This window comes from Neoarius graeffei, chromosome 21, assembly GCF_027579695.1.
Source record: "Neoarius graeffei isolate fNeoGra1 chromosome 21, fNeoGra1.pri, whole genome shotgun sequence".
NCBI classification, from domain to species: Eukaryota; Metazoa; Chordata; class Actinopteri; order Siluriformes; family Ariidae; genus Neoarius; species Neoarius graeffei.
The window spans coordinates 35,264,330-35,290,100 of record NC_083589.1 but is presented as its reverse complement, the minus strand read 5'-3'; the positions used below and the strand labels follow the sequence as shown (position 1 = coordinate 35,290,100).

Here is a 25,771-nt window from a genome sequence, read left to right as displayed (position 1 = left end):
TAAAAATGTATAGCTAATATGCTATGTCTGTTATAATATATAATATAATATATGCTCGTGTGTGTACACACACACACACACACACACACACACACAGACATATATTCTATTATGCTATATTTATGTTTATATTAATAATTTTATTTTAAAAATGTATAGCTAATATGCTATGTCTATTATAATATATATGTCTATGTGTATGTATGTATGTATGTATGTGTGTGTGTATATATATATATATATATATATATATATATATATATATATATATATATATACACACACACACACACACACAGACATATATTCTATGATGCTATATTTATGTTTATATTAATAATTAAAAAATGTATAGCTAATATGCTATGGGCTGTTTTCTGTACATACTATTTTAAAATCGTAAAAAAAAAAGTTTGCAGTTCAAAACTCAATTTAAAAATGCATCGTTCACTTCTTGAGCCTCGTCGGCTGCCGTAGTGAGCTGATGTAAAGAGCCGGAACTCATGGCTGTTTAGGAAATGCGGAGAGTGATATTCCTGTTTCGGTCTCAATGACTCCCGCATATATAAGTGCACTAAATAGGGTATAAGGTAGCAGCTTTTACACCCCGTGTCCGAGCTGTTTGGGGTTTTAATCTCATTCTTCAGCTCTCACTGTAGTCAGGGTTTAACGCATGCGCTCTGTGATGGTCAATAAGTGCCTTTATTCATCACACAGCTCGGTGAACACAAAAAAGTAAGTTTGTTCAAGCTGTATTAAAGAAAAGTAACAAAGATGTAAGACTAGGACACGGATTTCAGTTTTAATATTTATATATTGAACAGAAAACATAAGTAGTTGTGCGTGTGTAGTTTATATACATACATATTTTTGTAAAATGCAAATAATCGTGTTTAAGTGAATGAAGTAGATTATTATAAACAGGTTTATTTTTAAGCCATTAGTTATAATAACATGGGCATTCTGAAGTATGAGCTTGTATTTGGGGACATAAACACAAAACAGAAGTCAGTTTCTGATGAAGAACATGTTTTGGCTGGAAGGTTATATGGTGTGTGTGTAGGTGGAGTTGAGTGCTATGGCAGGAAGCTCCCAGGCAGAGAAACACTTCAGATTTGTGGTCGTAGGAGGAGGAATTTCAGGGGTCACTTGTGCAGAACAGGTACATTTATCGGCTGTGGCTTTGCAGTGAGCTGTTGTTTATGCTCTGTGTTTATTTCCATCCAGCGATGCCTCATGTGTTCTCCTTTTTTCCCCTCTCCAGCTGGCCTTCCAGTTTCCTAAGGAGGAAGTTGCTCTTCTGACTGCTGCTCCACTGGTGAAGACTGTGACTAATTTAAGACAGGTCTGTTTTCAGAATCAGAATGAAAAGTACAGGGTTCCCGCTGGTGCTCATCATTGACGAATATAATCCACCAGTGACAAAGAGAAAATTGCTAGCCCTCGTCACAGTGACGAATGTATTTGTCATCTTTATCATAAGAAAAAGGTGGAGGATATTTTTCACAAGTCAGGGGTAACCCTGCAGGTACATTTATTTCCATAAGCAACCAAGATACACGTCACACAATGCAGGTCATCCTTCACTGATTACAACGTCTCTCTTGGCATATCTGTGCAGTGACGTGGCCACTCTGACAGCTTTTACCAGCTGTCAGAGTCTCTAGGGAAGAATTACAGTAGTGGTTTTCTGTTGCTTCCTACTGGAGTATTATAGAGAGCGTGCACGTGACGTCACGTGATATGTTTTTATCCGCCATTTTGGACGGCAAGGTCGCGCATAGAACTTAGATGAACCCGTTCTAATTATCAAGTATGTGGGAGTAGATCTTTCGAGAATGGTTATATCTTGTTCAGCATTTGGTTGTACCAATAGACAGGGCGGCGGCACAGTGGTGTAGTGGTTAGCGCTGTCGCCTCACAGCAAGAAGGTCCTGGGTTCGAGCCCCGGGGCCGGCGAGGGCCTTTCTGTGCGGAGTTTGCATGTTCTCCGCGTGGGTTTCCTCCGGGTGTTCCGGTTTCCCCCACAGTCCAAAGACATGCAGGTTAGGTTAACTGGTGACTCTAAATTGACCGTAGGTGTGAATGTGAGTGTGAATGGTTGTCTGTGTCTATGTGTCAGCCCTGTGATGACCTGGCGACTTGTCCAGGGTGTACCCCGCCTTTCGCCCATAGTCAGCTGGGATAGGCTCCAGCTTGCCTGCGACCCTGTAGAAGGATAAAGCGGCTAGAGATAATGAGATGAGATGAGAATAGACAGGGCCAAAAGGAGGGCCTGTCATTTTATAGATTCCCCGCAGACGCGGAGAGACGCGCAAAATGGGTGTCCACTGTGCGAAGAGAAAACTGGAACCCCAGTTCTACCAGCCGAATTTGTAGTGAACACTTCATATCAGGTAGGTGTAATCTTCTAATTCAATACTCCTAGTACATCTGTTAAGTTAACTTTTCGGATTGAATGATAACTGCATACTTAGAAACTAGACAGTCTCTAACGTTTAAAATGGCTATGCCTAGCCCTACTACCCTGGCCTAGTCTATGACAATGTTTTATCTTTTTGGCTCATATATGCCTGTGAAAGGCATAGTAGGGATGGCGAAAACTAAAAAAAAATCTTGACCGACCACCGAGCCTCATTAGCCGGTTAAAGTCGGTTTACCTATGAGTTTAAACAGGGATGCAAACGGCGGATGCGCCTTTTTCACGGCTGAATCGCGCAGATCCGATTTTTTTCTTTTTTTTGGGGGGGGGGCGTTCGAGTGTCTGCATAATTTTGTCAGAGTAAATTCTGTATTAAAATTACTAAATAAGCAAATGCTGTTACAGTCCATGAAAAATAGGAAGTATTAGTATGAGAAGGCAGTTAATCAGAGAGCTGCGCACATTTGCGCAGCTTCCGCGCAAACGTGCGCAGCTTTCTGAGTTACTGTTTTTCAGACAAAAACATACATATTTACAACCCTGTCATTATCTGGAACTGAGTTTAGATTACGAACATTCTTAAGATAAAACGTCCTGCATAGTCTCTTTATGATAAACGTCTTAATGCCACTTACCTGTGAGGTTATCAAGTAGACATTCTTCTTCGGGACCTTCCAGAGGTATAGCTGGGATGCCCATCCCGCAACAAAATATTTATAAGCTTCCAGGCTCTTGTAAGCTTTGAGGGCTTTGCCAGTGTAACACGATTCACGATTAACGAGAAAATTGTAAATGTCGTGGTAGGCCAGGTCGGGCAAATCGCCGGCACCGCAGCTCCGAATTTCCCTGAACAAGGATTGCAGCAAGTTGTACGGATCTGCAATCCCCAACCTGGAACACTTTTCCACGTAACGCTGCCTCACGTCACCTTCAAGATGCTGAACAAACTTAGACAAGTAATCGCGCGATGTAGATGGGGTATTTTCCGAATTTTCTTGGGGATTACTGCCTGGATCCATTACGCTCGCGCAAGGTAAACAATCCTGATGCCATCCAATATGGCGGAGTGGGCGGAGTACACACGTGCGGGTCACGTGACTGCACATCCTCTATTGAGGTTTTATCCTCCCGACCATCCACACCTATGGACAGTTTAGAGTAGCCAGTTAAAGTGCATATCACAGGTAAATTCAGGAGCAAGATCAATGTAATTCTCCTATTTTATATTAAACTTTGGTCAAATATCTGTCACATTTTGCATTTTGTGCAATTTTTTTTACCTTGAGCAAAACCAGAAAAATTCAGTTGAAATCAAGCCATTTGAGGTGAATTGGTCCGCCTCTGAAAAAACTTGGTATTTGGATTTCCTGGCAAACATTGATTTTCGTGATGTCGTGTGTGGGACGTCTCCCTCTGAATCCTACGTCAGCGCTGGTTTGTTTATGAGAAAACGACCTGGTGGTTTTCTGCAAATTTCTTCAATGTTATCGCATAATTATTAAAATGGTTAACAGATGTATCGTAGGAGGGTGTAGCAACACCAATCTTGAGATTAGTACTCATCGTTTTCCAAAAGACCGGACAATGAGAGAGAAATGGGAGCGCTTGGTCTACACAGGCTGTGCACTGAAACCGTGCAAAGCTCGTGCAGCCTGCTGGCGCTTCTGCAGGTAACGTCACGAATCTGGCTCCAGACTCCCTTGGGATTTTTCCAGATGCGTTTTTATTTTATTTTTTTCTGCTGTCGACATGGCCTTGTGCAAAATTACCCTTCTGGATGAGTGTGTAAAGAGACATACTTTCATATTAAAAAAACAAAACTGGTCCAGGATATGCACTTTAACCTAACTGTGGGGGGAAGCCCATGCAGACACTGGGAGAACATGCAAACTCTACACAGAAAGGCCCTCGTCAGCCTTGAGGTTTGAACCCGGACCTTTCTTGCTGTGACGCGACAGCACTAACCACTACGCCACTGTGAAAAACCAAGCTGGAATTAACTTCATGTCAACCTCAACTCTTCAAATTCATGTGACATGCATAGCTTTCCTCTTAGTTTCACTGTAAGTCCCAAATAACTAATAATAGTACTGTGCATTTTTGTATAACAATGGAATAATCAGCCATTAGTTTTAAGGTGAAACCTCAATACGTTACTGGTGATGGTAACTCTCATTCACATGGACGGTAAAGAACTATTTAAGCAAAATGAATCTGTTACTTCAAACTGAGTCAAAGTTTTAAACCCAGGTTTTGTACAGTAAGTGAACTAATACTAATGACATTAGGACGGTTGAAACATATGGTGCAACTGACACCTCGGATTGACCATGCAGCGTATTACATATCACCGTTGGACATGGCAGATATATTTTCAGTGATTTAAAAATGTCTAACAATAACTGATCAATAAGCTTTATCTATTTGTTCGTGTCATTCAGCAACTGTTGGTGGGATTTTGTCCAAAAAATTAAAGCTTCATTCAGGTTCATATGTTGATTATGGGCTACACTTTCCATTGGGGAGTAAAATAAATGCTTGATCAAAAACGCTATGCCTGAGTGCTTTATGTTTAAAACTGAAATGAAATTAACTGCAAGTATATTTTAGACTTTGTTGCCCTGCGCTAAATGGCACAAGAGAACTTTTTTTTTTTTTACTCGCAAAATGCCTTGGATGATGTTTTTAAGAAGGTGCCACCACCAAAAGTGTTTTCAAAGCACCTCATTTAGTGATTTTATTCATTTGTTTTATTTTTTAAATATTTTATGGAATTTTATTTGTTTTGATTACTTATTTATAAAGTAATTGTAATATCTGCTAAAAATGTTTTTGCCGTGAGATGCCTCTCAGGTGCTGACATGGCATTAAAAAAAAAACCTCTCACCCATGACCGTAAATATTTTTAAAAATGACTGACTGAATAATGAAGCGCACATTACAGTAAAGCTATGGTGCAAAAAAAAAAAACCTTTGTGTAACTACTAAATCTGACATCTATCAATTTTAGTCTTCTGTCATTTTAGTGTATCAAATATTACCAGATGATGCACATCTAAAAGGCAGATTGGCCTTTATCATGTTTATAATATGTGATCCATTATAATCAATAATAAACAAAGTCAGTAATTAACAGTTCCCTCCACAATTATTGGCACCCCTTGTAAAGATAAAAAATACACCTTCTGGTGAAGTTGTTTCATCTCACACTGAAAATGAGGTTAAATCCTACCTTGAATTGAAATAAATTTCTCATCTCATTATCTCTAGCCGCTTTATCCTGTTCTACAGGGTCGCAGGCAAGCTGGAGCCTATCCCAGCTGACTACGGGTGAAAGGCGGGGTACACCCTGGACAAGTCGCCAGGTCATCACAGGGCTGACACATAGACACAGACAACCATTCACATTCACACCTACGCTCAATTTAGAGTCACCAGTTAACCTAACCTGCAAGTCTTTGGACTGTGGGGGAAACCGGAACACCCGGAGGAAACCCACGGGGAGAACAGGCAAACTCCGCACAGAAAGGCCCTCGCCGGCCACGGGGCTCGAACCCGGACCTTCTTGCTGTGAGGCGACAGCGCTAACCACTACACCACCTTGCCGCCCTGAAATAAATCTATTTAGGGGAAAAACAAATCCCTCATAAAGAAATAATTATTTTCACCAAAAACACGTGCCACTTTTAGTGGCACTCCTGCATTTAATACTTCGTACAACCTCCCTTTGCCAGTAAAACAGCACTGAGACTCTCCTCTAGCATTTTATAAGGTTGGAGATGCAGAGCAGGGCATCTGAGACTATTCTTCTTTACATGAGCTCCCCCAATGAATTTATTTCATTTCAAGTTTGGATTTTTGTCTTTTTTTTCAGTGTGAGATGAAGCTACTTCACCAAAAGGTGGATTCCCCCCCCCCCCCCCCCCCCAAAAACCCATTTTACTGATCTTTACAAGGGGTACCAATAATTATGGTAAACACCTTAACTGTATGTAGAGCATTACTTGTATACTCGGGATCCATACACAAACCTCTCCTCAGAGAAACACTGAATGTGCATAATAAGGATGTAAAACATCTTTCCTGAAGGTTTCCAAGACTTTGGAGGACTTTGATGTGGAAGAACAGCCATCCAGCATCTTGGAGGAGAAGTATCCTAATCTGAAGATTATTCACTCAGCAGTCAGAGTCCTCCATGCAAAACAGCATGTGAGTCAAATTATTGCATATGTGTGTTTGTGAGGTGTGTGTGTGTGTGTATAAATAAATAAAATATCTCGGCTGCTGTGGATAGGTTTTACTTTATTTATTTATTTAATATCCAAAGCTTCGCCCGTAGTCAGCTGGGATAGGCTCCAGCTTGCCTGCGACCCTGTCGAACAGGATAAAGCGGCTAGAGATGATGAGATGAGAATATCCAAAGCACTTTACCTTGTTAGTAATGTTAATGAGTTCTTGCACGTAGGTGCTGCAAACTGAGGATGGACAAAACCTCCATTATGAGAAGCTGTGTGTGTGCACCGGTGCCAGGCCGAAACTCATCACTGAGAAGAACCCTCATGTGCTGGGCATACGGGACACAGACAGTGCCCAGGTACTGACAGGCTATTAAAATCATTGAATCATTGACCTAATGATTGTCAACACTTACAGCTATGGAAAAAAAATTAAGAAACCACTTTTAATGGTGAAAGTGGGCTATTAATTTTTTCCATCCTTGTATACGTACATGTACAGCACGGTGGTGTAGTGTTTAGCGCTGTCGCCTCACACCAAGAAGGTTCTGGGTTTGAGCCCAGCGGCCGACGAGGGCCTTTCTGTGTGGAGTTTGCATGTTCTCCCCGTGTCCGGGTAGGTTTCCTCTGGGTGCTCTGGTTTCCCCCCACAGTCCAAAGACATGCAGGTTAGGTTAACTGGTGACTCTAAATTGACCGTAGGTGTGAATGTGAGTGTGAATGGTTGTCTGTGTCTATGTGTCAGCCCTGCGATGACCTGGCGACTTGTCCAGGGTGTACCCCACCTCTCGCCCGTAGTCAGCTGGGATAGGCTCCAACTTGCCTGCGACCCTGTACAGGATAAGCGGCTATGGATAATGGATGGATGTACACAGTGCAGAATTGTTCCTCTTTTTTTTTTTTCAATTTTATTTAGTAAATTTCTTAATTACTTTAATAATTTGCTAAATATACTGCAGCACTGTTGAATTCTCAATTCTGGTTGGTCAGATATATATATATATATCATCTCATTATCTCTAGCCGCTTTATCCTTCTACAGGGTCGCAGGCAAGCTGGAGCCTATCCCAGCTGACTATGGGCGAAAGGCGGGGTACACCCTGGACAAGTCGCCAGGTCATCACAGGGCTGACACATAGACACAGACAACCATTCACACTCACACCTACGGTCAATTTAGAGTCACCAGTTAACCTAACCTGCATGTCTTTGGGGGAAACCGGAGCACCCGGAGGAAACCCACGCGGACACGGGGAGAACATGCAAACTCCGCACAGAAAGGCCCTCGCCGGCCACGGGGCTCGAACCCGGACCTTCTTGCTGTGAGGCGACAGCGCTAACCACTACACCACCGTGCCGCCCCTATATAATATTACACACACAGTGGTGCTTGAAAGTTTGTGAGCCCTTTAGAATTTTCTATATTTCTGCATAAATATGACCTAAAACATCAGATTTTCACACAAATCCTAAAAGTAGATAAAGCGAACCCAGTTAAAGAAATGAGACAAACATATTATACTTGGTCATTTATTTATTGAGGAAAATCATCCAATATTACATATCTGTGAGTGGCAAAAGTATGTGAACCTCGAGGATTAGCAGTTCATTTGAAGGTGAAATTAGAGTCAGGTGTTTTCAATCAATGGGATGACAATCAGGTGTGAGTGGGCACCCTGTTTTATTTAAAGAACAGGGATCTATTAAAGTCTGATCTTCACAACACATGTTTGTGGAAGTGTATCATGACACGAACAAAGGAGATTTCTGAGGACCTCAGAAAAAGCGTTGTTGATGAGGCTGGAAAAGGTTACAAAACCACCTCTAAAGAATTTGGACTCCACCAATCCACAGTCAGACAGATTGTGTACAAATGGAGGAAATTCAAGACCATCGTTACCCTCCCCAGGAGTGGTCAACCAACAAGGATCACTCCAAGAGCAAGGCATGTAATTGAGGTATTTCACCCACGTGACCAAGTCACGTGACGAAGCCATTTTGGACGGCACGCTTAAGTCCTTCAGTGCAAGGCGGTATGAGATGGTGGAGACCTTTGCACATTTTAACAAGAAAGTAAGCTGTGATTCGTGTTAAATTGGATCTGTCTTTTATCACAAACACTGTACCCAGCCTTGGTATGGAGCCCTGTTTATTTCTGTGTCCCGTTTCTTTCTAGCCTCTGTTATTGCGTTTTATGTCTGATACCTGCTACATGCAACCCTAGACAAATTAACACTGCCTTGTTTCACTGCTCAGATGGGTTAACAAACACTGACCCATTTACTTTTTGCTATATATTTTATCAAAATTGCGTTAACTGATAAACTAACCTGAAATGAAATGATCACTGCAAAGTCTGGAGTACTCTGTTGGCTCCCAATCCTGTCTCTTCACAGCTGCAATCCATTTGGCCCTCTTGTCCGGGTGAGTAGGAAACCGGTAGTGATGTGTCGGTCGCGAACGAGCCGGTTCAAAGAGCTGGCTCTTTGAAGTGAACGACGGGAGCCGGCTCTTCGGTGGCAGCCGAGTTGGGGAGCCGAATTAGTTTTTTGTCCTTAGGTGCCTCAGAGAGAGAGAGACTTTCACAAAAAAAAGTTGCTGTCCGATTGCGTCTTTGTGTTGTCTATTACCATTCAAAGGAAAAAAAGTAGCATGGTGTACGCCTACTTTTTTTGGTTGGGGGGGTTGATGTCATTCACAGCTGCGAAAATACGAAAATTGGTGTAATGCTTAAAGCTGTGGAGCGCAGGGGAGAGGAGTCTGTGAGGCACCTGAGGAGGGGAAAATCAGCTGTGTATTTTATATTGGTAATATAACACAGTTTTGCATTGTTTGTGAGAAAATAATTTATTAATTGGTAAGTTTTATTTCTATAGCTAGAACATTGTTACACTGCTATACTTTACAAAGCTTTACAATGGCTACAAAAACTAAAAAATAAAATGGAAAACATCCTACTGATAAAATATAAATAATAATGTAATTAATTAACTAGTTAATTGCAGCAATTAAATCAAAAATAAAATCTCAGGAGCCAAAAGAGCCGGCTCCTTATAGTAAGAAGAGCCAAAAGAGCCGGCTCCCGAAAAAGAGCCGAAATTCCCATCACTTGAAACCGGTAAAAGGAGCGTCCTGCACGCTGTCCCTGTCTGTTGTGGCAGCCCACAGCACAACAAGCAAACACCATGGTTATTTATAGAGTGCTTACTGACAAATTAGTCTATTCTAGGTGTCTGTAACACGTTTTTTTTTCAAGGTGGTTCTCCCTCTCTGTCTGCAGCGTTAGTATGTAGCTTGACGTTCAAAATGGCGGACACCGGGGTGTCACGTGACCCTGTGACGTCAGGTGAAATACCTCAATTGTCAGCAAGGTCACAAAGAACCACAGGGTAACTTCTAAGCAATTGAAGGCCTCTCTCACATTGGCTAATGTTCATGAGTCCACCGTCAGGAGAATACTGAACAACAATGGTGTGCATGGCAGCGTTGCAAGGAGAAAGCCACTGCTCTCCAAAAAGAACACTGCTGCTCATCTGCAGTTTGCTAAAGATCACGTGGACAAGCCAGAAGGCTATTGGAAAAATGTTTTGTGGACGGATGAGACCAAAATAGAACTTTTTTGGTTTAAATGAGAAGCGTTTTGTTTGGAGAAAGAAAAACCCTGCATTCCAGCATAAGAACCTTATTATATCTGTGAAACATGGTGGTGGTAGTATCATGGTTTGGGCCTGTTTTGCTGCATCTGGGCCAGGATGGCTTGCCATCATTGATGGAACAATGAATTCTGAATTGTACCAGCGAATTCTAAAAGAAAATGTCAGGACATCTGTCCATGAACTGAATCTCAAGAGAAGGTTGGTCATGCAGCAAGACAACGACCCTCAGCACACAAGTCGTTTGACCAAAGAATGGTTAAGGAAGAATAAAGTTAATGTTTTGGAATGGCCAAAACATGACCTTGACCTTAATCCAATCGAAATGTTATGGAACGACCTGAAGCGAATGGTTCATGTGAGTAAACCCACCAACATCCCAGAGTTGAAGCTGTTCTGTACGGAGGAATGGGCTAAAATTCCTCCAGGCCGGTGTGCAGGACTGATCAACGGTTACTGGAAACGTTTAGTTGCAGTTATTGCTGCACAAGGGGGTCACACCAGATACTGAAAGCAAAGGCTCGCATACATTTGCCACTCACAGATATGTAATATTTGGAACATTTTCCTCAATAAATAAATGACCAAGTATAATATTTTTGTCTCATTTGTTTAACTGGGTTCTTTTTATCTACTTTTAGGACTTGTGTGAAAATCTGATGATGTTTAAGGTCATATTTATGCAGAAATATAGAAAATTCTAAACGGTTCACAAACTTTCAAGCACCACTGTATGTGTATATAACACTATTAATCAAAAGTTTGAACGCAATTCAATGTTTTTTTCTTTATTTTTATGCATTAAACACTTCATGTCTTAGTCATGACTACTGCCATTTGTCTTTACTTAGTTGAGCGGTTCTTGACGTAATATGGATTACTACAGTTGTGGAATAGGGCTATTTACTGTATTGTTTACTGTTTGATCTCAAATGCATTAAGGCGGCAAGAAATTGCACTCATTAACTTTTGACGAGGCACCTATTAATTAAAAAGCATTCCAGGTGACGACCTCATGAAGCTGGTTAAGATGACGCCAATAGTGTGCAAAGCGTCATCAAGGTCAACGCTGGCTACTTTGAAGAATCTAAAATGTGAAACATTTTTTGTCTTTTTAAAAATTCTTCTTTGTTCCCCACATAATTTCATGCATGTTCCATGCGCTTTCATTGTTTAGATGTCTTCAGTATTGTTCAATGTCCCGTCACTCAGCGGTCAGTCTGTGGATGTCCTTTGTTTGAGAACAATGCTCGCTTCCATCTTTTCTTCTGTAATGCTTACCTTATTTTCTTTTTGCAGGATTTTCAGAAGCAGCTTTCCAAAGCCAAGCGCATGATGGTCATTGGGAATGGAGGAATTGCTTTGGAATTGGTGTAAGTTCCTGTTTTAAGATGCTAGAAATGTTAAACTGCTTCAATAATGTAAGCTCATGATAATTGTTTGATAATGTGCATTTTTTTTTTTAAACATAGATTAGTATGTGCTGCCTACCATGGTGGCTACAAAAGTGTTATGCTGTGCTTATTGCATAATGCATGTACAGAAGGTTTGTTTATATCTTTAATCATTTGCACTGAAATTAATGTTACAAATCCTAGTAGTCTTGTCCAGTGTTTCTCAGTTCTGTGTCGTGTTCTGTCTTTTTTTTTTTTTAAACGAACGCATCATTCAAATAATCTGCTAAACAAGAAACCTGAGGTTAAAATGGGTGTAGAAGAGCACCAGTGTGCGCTCTTGTGGTTGAATTTGTTAGTACATCTGCCACCCCTGTGTTTGTGTCTGTAGCTATGAAGTGGAGGGCTGTGAGGTGATCTGGGTGATAAAGGACAAGGCCATAGGGAATACGTTCTTTGATGCTGGAGCTGCTCAGTTCCTCATCCCCTCACTGGAGGTGGGGAAGTCTGAGAAAACACTGCCCTGCAAAAGAGCACGCTACACCACCGACAGAGCCGCAAAACCTAAAGCAGGTACACTAAAGTGTAGGTTATATCACACGTGAGCAGTCAGTCTGAGTCAGTAGTGCTTGGCTGTCGTGTGCGTATTTTGAGGATATGTTGAAATCAGCAGTTGGCGATAATTGAATGAAGAATTGCGGGGTGGGGGGCGGTGTTGGGAGATTACATTTTGTGACTGAATTATTTATAACTCCTGTTCTTGCAAGTGTTTTAAAGCATTTAGGATCATGTACTATGCTCATGTGTGTGGTTTCCCACCAGGTTCACCAGATCTTGGTAGTGCCTTAGGTCCAGACTGGCACCAAGACATCAGTCTAAGAGGAGCAGAGGAGGTGCGTGTGTGCGTGTGTGTGTGTGTGTGTGTGTGTGAACTTGTATAGAGAAACAACAGTATATTTTATCAAGTACCAAGAACAACTTCATGTCTTCCTTTTTATTCCCAGGTTTCACACAACGTGCATGTAGAGTATGAGTGTGAGCTTGAAGCAATCCACTCCCAGCAAGACTTCATGCAATCACCACTCTATACACAGAACAGTGATTTAGGTAATGTTGTTGGAGTATTATCGTATTTATCTTGGTGATCCAGTAAAATACAAGGGAGATATGGAAATATGCAGATTAATATTGGCTGGTGTTGAGTGGAATATCAGAGATATTCCATTCAGCTAGCGTGATACTGAAAGAGTTGAAGACGAGTTCAATATCATGCTAGCTGAATGGAATATATCTGATATACCACTCAACTCCAGCTATTATTATTATTATACACACACTCTTCTTATCCATATTCTCGAAGGCCAATGCTATCTTACCCGTAACTTGGCGCCATTAGCACAGCAGTGAAGTCATCTTCCAGTCGGTGTAGCATTCATCAGTAGTGTTGGTGAACGCTAATAAAGCGGTCAAGCCAATGCTATCGAGAGCAAGTAGCACAGGCTAACGACCGAGAAACTACAATTTCTGTCTCCAGACTCTTCTTCCATGCACACTTGCCCCAGTATTTTTCACTCAGGGTTAAGTTTTCACTTCACTATGTAATTTACTTAGTTACTTTTAAAATCAACAGCGACACACAACGGAGCGACCTGGCAGCCAAAATTCTCTCAAAATCTTCCGTCTTTAATGAAGCAAACCTGGCGGCCATGGTTGTTCACAAATTGTCGGTCACTCACTAGCACAGAAGTTTTATCTCCCTGACGTGTCTCTTTTCCAGTTTTTCGATGTCCGTTGATGTGTTTTTCTCTTGTAAATATGCATGAAGAATATCTAATGAAGTTTTGGTAGTCTTTCAGGTGTTCAATATGTCTTTCTCTTTCCCGGCGAACACAAATGATTGTGCACATGCACAGCCGAAAACTTTCTCATTGGATATTTGCGCTCCAATGTGCGACATTGTCAAGATAACACCATGTGCAATATTGTAACAATATTGCAGGCTCATTCTCCATTGAGTAGTGGGGTGTAATATGTGTAGGATGAGTGATATGCTAACAATATTGCATGCTATCAAACCAAATGAATGAAATCTGCTAAAAGGGAACAGAATACATGTTTTATTCCATCAGAAAAAGTGTCCTGTATGTATACAGCATTATTGTGCATTTTCAGATTCTTGGCATCACTCTGGAAATACTTTTTTTTTTTTTTTTCAAATCTGTGAGCTAAACTATCCCTTACAGAAAAACCACATGAACTTCACATGTGATTTCTCACATGTGAAATATGTGGATAATGTGTTTTGCACATGGGAAACATGTTATTTGCACATGGGAAATGTGGTTTTGGCCCAGTTTTATGTGAATCACATGTGGGAATGTTTTACACATATGGTAACATGTTTTCCACATGTGCTCTACATGGTAACACGTTACAAAATCTGATACCATGTATTCCACATGTTACCACATGTGGTAACATATGAAATACATGGGAAATTCATGTGTTTTTTCTGTAAGGGATACAGACATCTGCAGATTGTACAGTTATTGGCAAGCACAGACCTATGATCTTTGACCTCTCTTTTTCCCTTAGGGGTGTGGCCAGAGTATGCACAGCTAACTAATGGGAAGGTATATGGCTGTGACTTCATAGTCAGTGCTACAGGTGTGGTGCCAAATAGCAAACCTTTTCTTCAAGGTAACAATGTAAGTACTAAAGCACCTTAATTAGCTGGTGTAATTTTCTGGTTCCATATATACAAATGTGGACAAATTTGTTGGTACCCTTACAGTTCATTGAAACAATGCAATGTTCGTCCTGAAGAGTAATGAAATTAAAAGCAGTTTTCTCATGTATACTTGCATGCCTTTGGTATGTCAGAGTAAAGCAAAAAGAAAAAAAGTGTGAAGAGAGAAATTATTGCTTATTTGACAGACATTCTAATATGGCCAGGACAGATTTATTGGTACCCCTAGAAAAGATTTTATAAATAATTGGATTATAGTGATATTTCAAACTAACTGTTTTCTTTAATTAGCGTCACCCATGTTCAATCTTGTAATCAGTCATTCAGTTTATTTAAATGGAGACTAGTCATCACTCTGCCATTTGGTATCGTCATGTGCACCACATTAAACATGGAAAGCAAAAAGGACAGAGCTATTTGAGGAGATCAGAAAGAAAATTATAGACAATCATGTTAAAGGCTATAAGACTATCTCCAAGCAGCTGGATGTTCCTGTGACTACAGCTGCAAATATTTATCGAGAAGTTTAAGTTCCATGGGACTGTAGTCAACCTTCCTGCATGTGGCCACAAGAGGAACACTGACCACAGACTGAACAGAAGGATTGTGCCAATGGTAGACAAACAGCCAAGGACAACTTCCAAAGAGATAAAAGTTGAACTCCAGGGTCAAGGTAAATCAATGTCTGATTGCACAATGCGTCACTTTTTGAGTGACCGCGGGCTCAATGGAAGAAGACCCAGGAGGACTCCGGTGTTGAAAGATAAACTCAAAAAAGCCAGACTGGAATTTACTAAAATGCATATTGACAATCCACAATGCTTCTGGGAGCATGCCCTTTGGACAGATGAGACAAAATTGAGGCTTACTGGCAAGTCACATTAGCTTTATGTCCACAGAAGGGAAAAAATGAAGCTTTCAAAGAAAAGAACACCAAATGAGAACCCACTGTGTAAAACAGAGGAGGCTTGGTTATGATTTGGGGCTGCTTTGCTGCATCTGGCATGGAGTGCCTTGAATCTGTACAGGGCACAATGAACTCTCAAGGCTATCAAGGCATTCATTCTGGAGTGAAATGTACCACCTAGTGTCTGAAAGCTCTGTCTCAGTCGTATGTCATGGGTCCTCCAACAGGATAAAGACCCAAAACGCACAGCTAAAAGCACCCAAGAATGGTGAAGAACAAAACACTGGACTATTCTGAAATGCCTTTCTAATGAGCCCTGATCTGAATCCTATCGAACATCTCTGGAAAGAGCTGAAGAGCAGTGTGGAGATGACGCCCTTCAAACCTGAGACAGCTGGAGCAGTTTACTCAGGAAGAAACTACCTGTTGGCAGATGGAGAAGTTGCATTGAGAGCTAGAGAGAGCACTTTTTTGCAGTGATTCTCTACAGGTTGTGCAACAAAATATTCGATTAAGGGTCCCATCATCTTTATCCATGACTTTTTATTATTTAGAATATTCTGTTGAATCAAAAATCAGTCTGTTTTTATTAAATATGGAATAAACAACAATGGATGCCAATTTTGTCAGTTTCAAGGTACCGTATTTTCTAGACTATAGAGCGCACCTGTATATAAGCCGCATCCGCTCTATTTTAAAAAAAAATAAAAAATAAAAAAAAAAGATATACAAGCCGCACCGGGCTATAAGCCGCAGATATCTATGTTGAAAAATGAGATATTTACTGCATGTACAGAACGATTTTGTACTGTAAATGTACATGTATGTACCTGAACAGATTCTTTCCGAACAGTGCCTTTTAACACGGCAGCAACTTTGCTGATTAAAACGGAACAGAACCAAGAGAAAATAACCGGTATTTATTTACCTTCATTTCTCCTGTGTTTGAAACCACAAGTCACTTTAATCATCTTCGCTGGATTTGAAAATAATTACCAGTTAGTAATTTGTCGTGCGTGTTCTGTCTGCTAAAGATCTGCTAATTCTTCTTTGCATTGATTTTTCATCTCTTATTTTTGATTCTACTTCCGGTTAGAGCGCCCCTAGCGGTGGAAGAAAAATCCACAGAATAGCCGCACCTTTGTATAAGCCGCATGGTTCAAAACCTAGGAAAAAAGTAGCGGCTTATAGTCCAGAAAATACGGTATTTCAGAGAAAATTGTGGGTGGTACTTTTTTCGTGAAAGGATGCCAACAAATTTGTCCATGTGTGTATGTACATGTGTGGGTTAAAAACATCTGATATAAGGCCCACTTTACACGGGGACGGTCTGAAACAAAAACGCAAAAGTCCGTTTTCGTTCTCACTTTTTTCCGCGTCTACACGACCGTTTTCAAGGAGGAAATCTGCGTCTATACGGTGACGCATAAATGTGTGGAATTCAATTGGATGTGCATGCCAGGCGGCTAGGTGGTGCTGTGAAAGACCTCCGCTATGTCTGCACGCATGCGTGACATCTTCCGTCTTGTCTGATCTGCGCCGCAAAAACTTTGACTACTCTGGCTATGGTAAGTAAGAAAGTAAGTAAAAAAGTAAGAGCATACTATACCCGCCTCTGTTCATTAACGGTATATGTGCAGATTCGGTATAGATGTTCGAAGGACTCCTGGACGTTTATTAAAGCTGCCAGAGCAGCTTGAAGGTCCGTTGGATCGATGTAATCAGACATGCTCTTACTGTCTTACTTCCCGGGCTGGCATGTACAGTATATGACATATGTATGACGTAAACGCGTACCCGACATGAGCAGATCCGAGCAGAGTTTCGCGTATTGGGTAGTTTAGACGGATATGCAACGGGGGCTGTTTTTAACTTATCCACTCTGGAAGGTGTTTTCAATTTTTTCCGTTTTTCAGCCTCGGAAACGCCATCCCCGTGTAGACGAAAGGCACTTCCGATAAAATATTTAGTCGTTTTTACCCGACAGCGTCCTCGTGTAAACGGGCCCTAAAAGTGCATAGTGGTTAATAAGCTAGAATGGATGATTGTTTTTCTTTTAACACTTTTTAAAGGACTTAAAATATACATTTGGTCTGTGCTGTAGGACATTCACAATGCTGTCAAAAACAGCAGCATCCTTTTAAAGCAGTTATAATTCAATTATATCATCCTGTCAGAAAACTAAGAAAAGATGGTTGCCACATTTATGATCTATAGTTACACAGTATGTAGATGGATGACTGACCTGCGCACTGCTGAAACCACAGCTCCCTCTAAGTGCCTCCAACAGACCTGCCTTTATTTTCAATATTGTCATTTTTAAAAATTATTTTTCTTTATACTTTTTTTTTTTGGTAAACTTAAATGAATTGTCAGTGTTAATTTTATTATTGTTGTTAAATGCAGTTTAAGCTAGCAGAGGATTGTGGCCTAAGGGTAGATGAGCACATGCGGACGTCTGAACCAGATGTGTATGCAGCTGGAGATGTGTGCAGTGCAGGCTGGGAGCCTAGTCCCCTTTGGCAGCAGGTTTGTTCATTCATTTCAGTTCATCCATTCACCTACAAATTTAATTCCTATATTTCATTCTTCCCATTGTGTTTTTCTATGGGAGGTTCTCTCAGTAGTTTGGAATATTAGTACAAAAACACAACTATTTTGAACAATATTGCTCTTTTTAATATCTCAGGCAGGCCTTGCCTGAATAAATACAGATCCTCTATCATATCCAAATCCTATGTACTGGCCAGAAAAGTCAAATCGCAAGCACATTATTGTTCTATTTCTATACCAAAGGCTGTTTGGGGACACTGGGTCTTATGTACTGTTGTGCCCCCATGTGGCAGATGCGATTGTGGACTCAGGCACGTCAGATGGGCTTCTACGCTGCGCGCTGCATAGCAGCCCACGTCCTGGAGGAGGCCATCGAGCTGGACTTCTGCTTCGAGCTCTTTTCACACATCACCAAGTTCTTTAACTACAAGGTGATTAGTACTCCTTATTCTGTTCTGGGTTGTGAAGTGGTGCGTGTGTGTATGTGTGGTGGTGGGTTTTTTTTTTTTTTTTTTGGCCTCCCTGTCTCTCTTGCTGTCTTGGTCACATTACACCTCTCTCAGGTTTCACACTCACTGTTTTACTCCATATTTCTTAGTCAAGTGCTCTGTATGACACTCCATGCCTACCATGCTTGGGCCTCAACACTTTTTCTGGTGTTGTGCGACTTGTCGGTGGACAATTCTACAACCCAAAAATCAGAAAATGTCAGGCTGGTCTGTTGAAGTTGAAATTAAAGCTGAACATAATGATTTGTGAATAATCTTTGCCCTGTATTAGGAAATTCTTCAGCAGAGAGGCCAAAATTAGGAAATTATTAAAATTGCCTTATCAGCTCACTGATTTTGCTAAAGTATGGAATTCAAGGCAAAATGTACTGAAAATCATCACCCCAATTATAGCAGTGTCACTTCAGAGAAATCTTGGTTTGAATTTTAAGAAATGAAAGTTCAGGGTTTTGTTTTGTTTTTTTTTTCTGACGTAATTCCATTACTGACTTTTCTTTCATCATAAGAGTTTGTGTTCAGGGTTAAACAGAGAAAAATTGGCTATGCTTTTTTTTTTTTCCTTTTTTTTTTAAAAAGTCAAAAGACCCCATACAGTGTGAATTTTTATTTAACACCATTATCTTGAGTATTGCAACTAAAAAAAAAAAAAGTTAACACATTTTACTGTGAATGTCACTGTTACCAAAGAACTTCTCTATTGCACTCAGAACAACACACAGCAGCACATTGCTTTACCTCATGAACTTTAGAACCCCCCCCCAAAACCTTTTGATTCTTCAGGGATGAGAATTTTCCGCCGATCGGCGGATTTCCGACTTTTTCAGACCAAAATGATCGTTTTTGAGCGTGCGCGCGCAACATTAAGGTCTGCATCACGCATCTGAAGGCCAATTTATACTGACAATCCAGTCCTCGCAGATAGCGTCACAGTGTCTGCGTAGCCCCCCCACCTTCGCAGACGCTCTGCGCGCACCTCCCAAAAATTGTGACCACCGCAGAAGCCTCGCAGACAGCGCCGCAGACAAGAGGGCTCTGATTGGTCCACTCTACATCCGCTGTACACGCACTTCCGCTTCCCTACTTTCCCAGTTTGGTTTGTTTTCACGACCGGCATTTTTAAAAACACGAGCGAAGATGGAGCAGCATGAAGAGCGGTTGATTGAGGAAGTACGGACATCTATACGACTCCAGTAATAGTCAGTATAAAAAAAAAAGTTCTAGTCATTATAAGTAACCGGAGGATAAACACTCCACTAACCACACCCACCAACTACTCCTAGCGACTTCGCGCCCCCTTGCATTGTGCCGGTGAATAACATCGCGCACGCCTATTACTCCCCGCTCAACAATAAATTACAACTGTCTGCGAAAAGCTATCTGCGAAAGCCTTGTCGCAAGAGCATGCAGAGGCCTTTAGAATGTGCGCGCGCGAGGGAGACTGTGTGCTTGTTCATGTAGCGCATGCCAGACAAAGAGCATCCTGATTGGGTTACTCAGCAAAATAAGCCAATCAGCTTTCAGTGTGGGCGGGCTTTTATCTCTTTTCTCGAGGATCGGAGTTTTCAGCTGAGTCAGCGCAGCCTACAGGATCGGCATGGCAGAGACGGCACGCGCGCGCCCGCCCCAAAAAAAACAAAGTACAAAACCCACTTCAACTCAGATTACACAAAAGAATCTCCCTGTCTAATAATTATCTCCCTGTCTAATAATAATATCCCTGTCTAATAATAATATCCCTGTCTAATAATCTCCCTGTCTAATAATAATCTCCCTGTCTAATAAGAAAGTAAATAAATAAATAGCCAAAAATCATTAGCCCCTGGGCCCTGCCCCCCTGGGACCCATGGGCCCCGCCCTGGTTTTTTCAGACTTTTTAAATATTTTTCATTCTCATCCCTGATTCTTGCAAAACCTTTCAAAAAAGTTGGGACGGTAAAGCATTTACCACTCTCTAATGTTGCCATTCCTTCTCACAAGACTGAAAAGATGTTTAGGAATTGAAAACACCAAGTGATAAAGCATTTCAGGTGTTATTTTGTCCTGTTCTTCCTGCAAACAGGTCTTAAACTGTGCAGTAGTACAGGGTTGTTGTCATATTTTTCATTTCAAAATTCACCACACATTCTCTGTTGGGGACAGAGGGGGGGACACCCACCTCTTCCACAGCCCTGCCTTTGTAATGTGAGCAGAATATGGTTTTACATTGTCTTGTTGAAATCTCCCTGGAAAAGATGTCGTCATGAAGGCAGCATATGTTGCTCCAAACTCTCAATGTACTTTTCTGCATTAATGCTCCATCACAGAAGTGCAAGTTACCTTTGCTAAGGGCACTGACACAACCCCATACCATGACAAACCCTGATTTTTGGACTTGCTGCTAGTAGCAACCTGGATAGTCCTTTTTGTCTTTGGTCTAGAGCACACAGCATCCATTTCTTATAAAAAAGACCTGGCATACTGATTTGTCTGACCACAAATTGTTTCTGCTGCGTGCTGGTCCATCCCAGATATCTCCAAGACTAGAGAAGTCAATGGTGTTTCTGGACACTTAACATAAGGCTTCCTTTTTTGCACAGTAAAATTTGAACTGGCATTTGTGCATGCAACTCTGTATTGTAGTGCTTTGCAAACGTTTGCCAAAGTAATCCTGAGCCCATGTGGTTTTGTCTGCTGTAGCTGAATGACAGTTCTTGATGCAGTGGTGTCTGAGGGATCAGAGATCACAGGTGTTCAACTTAGGCTTGTGCCCTTGCCTTTTACACACTGAGATTCCTTGAATCGTTTAATGATCTATACCAAAGAGGGTGAAATATCCAAATCCTTTCATATCTTTCTTTGAGAAATATTTTGTTTTTAATTGTTTTACCTCATTTCTACCCCTAAATTGCCTCCGTTCCAACTTGGTTTTGGAATGTCTGAAGGCCTGAAACGCAGAAATGGATGTACAGTGGTGCTTGAAAATTTGTGAACCCTTTAGAATTTTCTATATTTCTGCATAAATATGACCTAAAACATCAGATTTTCACACAAGTCCTAAAAGTAAATAAAGAGAACCCAGTTAAACAAATGAGACAAAAATATTATACTTGGTCATTTAATTTATTGAGGAAAATGATCCAATATTACATATCTGTGAGTGGCAAAAGTATGTGAACCTTTGCTTTCAGTATCTGGTGTGACCCCCTTGTGCAGCAATAACTGCAACTAAACGTTTGCGGTAACTGTTGATCAGTCCTGCATACCGGCTTGGAGGAATTTTAGCCCATTCCTCCATACAGAACAGCTTCAACTCTGGGATGTTGGTGGGTTTCCTCACATGAATTGCTCGCTTCAGGTCCTTCCACAACATTTCCATTGGATTAAGGTCAGGACTTTGACTTGGCCATTCCAAAACATTCACTTTATTCTTCTTTAACTGTTCTTTGGTAGAACGACTTGTGTGCTTAGGGTCGTTGTCTTGCTGCATGACCCACCTTCTCTTGAGATTCAGTTCATGGACCGATGTCCTGACATTTTCCTTTAGAATTTGCTGGTATAATTCAGAATTCATTGTTCCATCAATGATGGCAAGCTGTCCTGGCCCAGATGCAGTAAAACAGGCCCAAACCATAATACTACCACGACCATGTTTCACAGATGGGATAAGGTTCTTCTGCTGGAATGCAGTGTTTTCCTTTCTCCAAACATAATGCTTATCATTTAAACCAAAAAGTTCTATTTTGGTCTCATCCGTCCACAAAACATTTTTCCAACAGCCTTCTGGCTTGTCCACGTGATCTATTGCAAACTGCAGATGAGCAGCAATGTTCTTTTTGGAGAGCAGCGGCTTTCTCCTTGCAACTCTGCCATGCACACCATTGTTGTTCAGTGTTCTCCTGATGATGGACTCATGAACATTAACATTAGCCAATGTGAGAGAGGTCTTCAGTTGCTTAGAAGTTACCCTGGGGTCCTTTGTGACCTTGCCAACTATTACACGCCTTGCTCTTGGAGTGATCTTTGTTGGTCAACCACTCCTGGGGAGGGTAACAATGGTCTTGAATTTCCTCCATTTGTACACAATCTGTCTGACTGTGGATTGGTGGAGTCCAAACTCTTTAGAGATGGTTTTGTAACCTTTTCCAGCCTGAGGAGCATCAACAACGCTTTTTCTGAGGTTCTCAGAAATCTCCTTTGCTCGTGCCATGATACACTTCCACAAACATGTGTTGTGAAGCTCAGACTTTAATAGATCCCTGTTCTTTAAATAAAACAGGGTGCCCACTCACTCCTGATTGTCATCTCACTGATTGAAAACACCTGACTCTAATTTCACCTTCAAATGAACTGCTAATCCTAGAGGTTCACATACTTTTGCCACTCACAGATATGTAATATTGGATCATTTTCCTCAATAAATAAATGACCAGGTATAATATTTTTGTCTCATTTGTTTAACTGGGTTCTCTTTATCTACTTTTAGGACTTATGTGAAAATCTGATGATGTTTTAGGTCATATTTATGCAGAAACAAATTCTAAAGGGTTCACAAACTTTCAAGCACCACTGTATATTAACAAATGAGATGAAGTTGACCAGATAAAACATGAAAAATCTTGGGTTCCTACTGTCTGCAATGAAATGCAAGTCAGAGAAAATTTAGAAATAACTGCTTTTTTTTTTTTTTTTATTTGCACTTTCCATCACATCCCAACTTTATGATTTGGGGTTGTAACTCGTACAGTCAAACAAAACACCATGATAAACTATCCAACAGGATAAACACTGTGTCTGGACTAAAGTGCCACAATGCATAGTGATTTCTTTCAGCTCGAATTTTACTTGTCAGGATGGATACCATAATCCCCACCTCATACATAAATGCTTTTAATACTGTTGTATTTTTATGCTTCAATTAGCTCAAATAAGTGTCTCCCATACTGCTGCTCTCCGCTTATGGACACGGCAAAGGTTCTCTTTCTCCAAAGGTGCTAAAAGAAGGCAACTGGACTTGCTTGAAATTCTTGATGTTTCACCTCTCATCCAAAAGGCTTCTTCAGTTCTGTCTGACTAGTGGGGAGTTCCAGGTATTTAGTGGATCAAAAGCAACCCTCAGGAGAGTCATTAAGGTCACCTGGGTTGTCCTGTAGGTGTAGGTCACTGGGGGCCGGGTGTGAACGGTGTTAGCAGCCTGGGGAGTCGTTAGAGTGATCTGTGGGTCGTTGGTTCTCTCGGTCATCCTGTGAGTCATTGAAGTCAGCGGAGTTTTAGGCCCTGTCCACACGGCAACAGATTCAGGTGAATCTGATAAAATTGTTTATCGTTTCAGCCTGGCGTCCACACGGCACTGGCGTTTTGGGTGCCCCAAAACGAAATCTTTTGAGAACAGGTTCCAGAGTGAAAAAATCTGGTAACGGCGCCGTTGCGAAGTCGTCTGGATGAGTAGAACGGATTTGCTTACGATGACGTCACAACCACATGACTGTCAGTGCTTCACGCCGGGTAGAAGTGTAATGAACTTGATGCGAGTTGTCAACAAATCCTGTAACTTAGTTCATGAAACGCGCTTACAAAATATTTTCACTATGAATATTTTTTGTGTAATGGTGCAAAGTGAGAGAGAGAATAGCCCTTAGGGCAGAGTCTTTAGTCCAAACACTGCGGAAGCAGTACCAAACCGCGCACCGCCCGTGCGCTTTCCAAAAACAATCCCGCCAGCAAACATAGGAAAAAAAAAGGACCGATCTCACCTCTTCAGATGTTGGTTTAAGTCCGACAATACATTCCTCAAAAAGGGCGTAGAAGAACAAAGTAATCCATCAACGTGTAGCATTCAATTTATTCCGGACCATTAAAGAATTCTGGAGGATATCAGAATGTTGGCGTACCGGCTTCCATCTACCCCCATTCATTCCTCTTTCCGCATCTTTCGTTTTACGCTACTGATTAATAATCAAAACTTTGTGTGGCTAATGCTACAGAAGAAGGGGTTTATGTGCATGCGTCTACTTCTATTGTTCTGGTGTCTCCAATGGGACCGTCTTACAGCGCATGTAGTGGTATGGCATGTGTATTGCATCGTTTTCAGCAAGCATTGCGTTGCCATATGGACCTGAAATTTTACTGATCCGTTGCCCACGTGGATGCGATATTTAAAATATATATCGTTGCCGTGTGGATGTAGCCTTAGTGTGTATTCAGCTGTCTGGGAAGTGTGCCAAGGACTGCATTGTAGGTGGCTGATGAGTGGTGTCTCAGACCACCTCCGACAACGACTCTCTAGGCTGCGAACACCATTCACACCCGGCCCCCAGTGACCTACACCTACAGGATGACTCGGCGACTCTCCTGAGGGTTGCTTTTGGTCCACTAGAGGATAAATACGTGGAACTCCCCACTAGTCAGACAGAATTGAAGAAGCCTTTCAGATGAGGGGTGAAACATCAAGAATTTCAAGCAAGTCCAGTTGCCGCCTTTTAGCACCTACGGTTTACTATGACTAACCTTCACAGATGTTCTTTCTCCGACAGTCCTTTCCTCACTTCCATTATGTCTCTCTCTCTCTCTCTCTCTCTCTCTCTCATATCACTGTCCAGCTTCCCCAGTCTTCCTGTCATTTCTCACCTTCTATTGTCTATTTCATATCTATTTAGTAAGAATTATAGGATTTTTGCACATTGACGTTTTGTGTGTGTGGAACTTATGTATTGTGTGTCCTATAGGTGGTGCTGCTGGGCAAGTTTAATGCTCAGGGCCTGGGCTCGGATCATGAACTGCTGGTGCGCTGCACTAAAGGCCTGGAATATGTGAAGGTGGTGTTGAGTCGAGGGCGCATGGTGGGGGCTGTCCTTATCGGAGACACTGACTTGGAAGAGACCTTTGAGAACCTCATCCTCAACCAGATGGATCTGTCCTCATATGGGGAGGAGTTGCTTAACCCTGACATTGATATTGAGGACTACTTTGACTGAATTAAGATGCTGAGGATTCTGCATTAGGATTAGGGATTGTGCAGGTGCATATAAAGTTGAAGTTGTAACATTTATAAAACAGGGATAATGCACCTCTACCAATGTAAGTGCAACACTATTTGAAATTAGCTGTATGTGGGTTCTTTAAAGTGTTTTTTTTTTTTTGTTTTTTTTTAAATAAAGGTAACTTTATTGCCAGTATTGCAATAGACTTGACTAGTTTCTTCATTCCTGGTGTCTGTCTGTCTCTCTTTTTCTTCTTGGAAATAAGCTCCATCCCCAAGTGGGCCACACTTGCTCAACTCTGACCTTTTCCTTTACTCACAAAGCATATGTAGTAGACAGAGTGAGCTCAGTTGTCTCTCATCTCATTATCTCTAGCCGCTTTATCCTGTTCTA

General features: G+C 41.3%; 1 protein-coding gene across 1 annotated transcript; it reads left to right on the top strand.

The window, feature by feature from the left end:
• Positions 1–487: 487 nt before the first annotated feature.
• On the top strand, positions 488–25,581 carry pyroxd1 (pyridine nucleotide-disulphide oxidoreductase domain 1). The gene is made up of 13 exons (XM_060903036.1): positions 488–735; positions 1,044–1,162; positions 1,265–1,345; positions 6,512–6,631; positions 6,888–7,016; positions 11,610–11,683; positions 12,096–12,277; positions 12,527–12,597; positions 12,709–12,811; positions 14,300–14,412; positions 17,767–17,889; positions 18,207–18,344; positions 25,124–25,581. The coding sequence occupies exons 2-13, from the start codon at positions 1,079–1,081 to the stop codon at positions 25,370–25,372; spliced, it is 1,467 nt and encodes a 488-aa protein (XP_060759019.1). The 5' UTR covers positions 488–735; positions 1,044–1,078; the 3' UTR covers positions 25,373–25,581.
• The last annotated feature ends 190 nt before the right edge of the window (positions 25,582–25,771 follow it).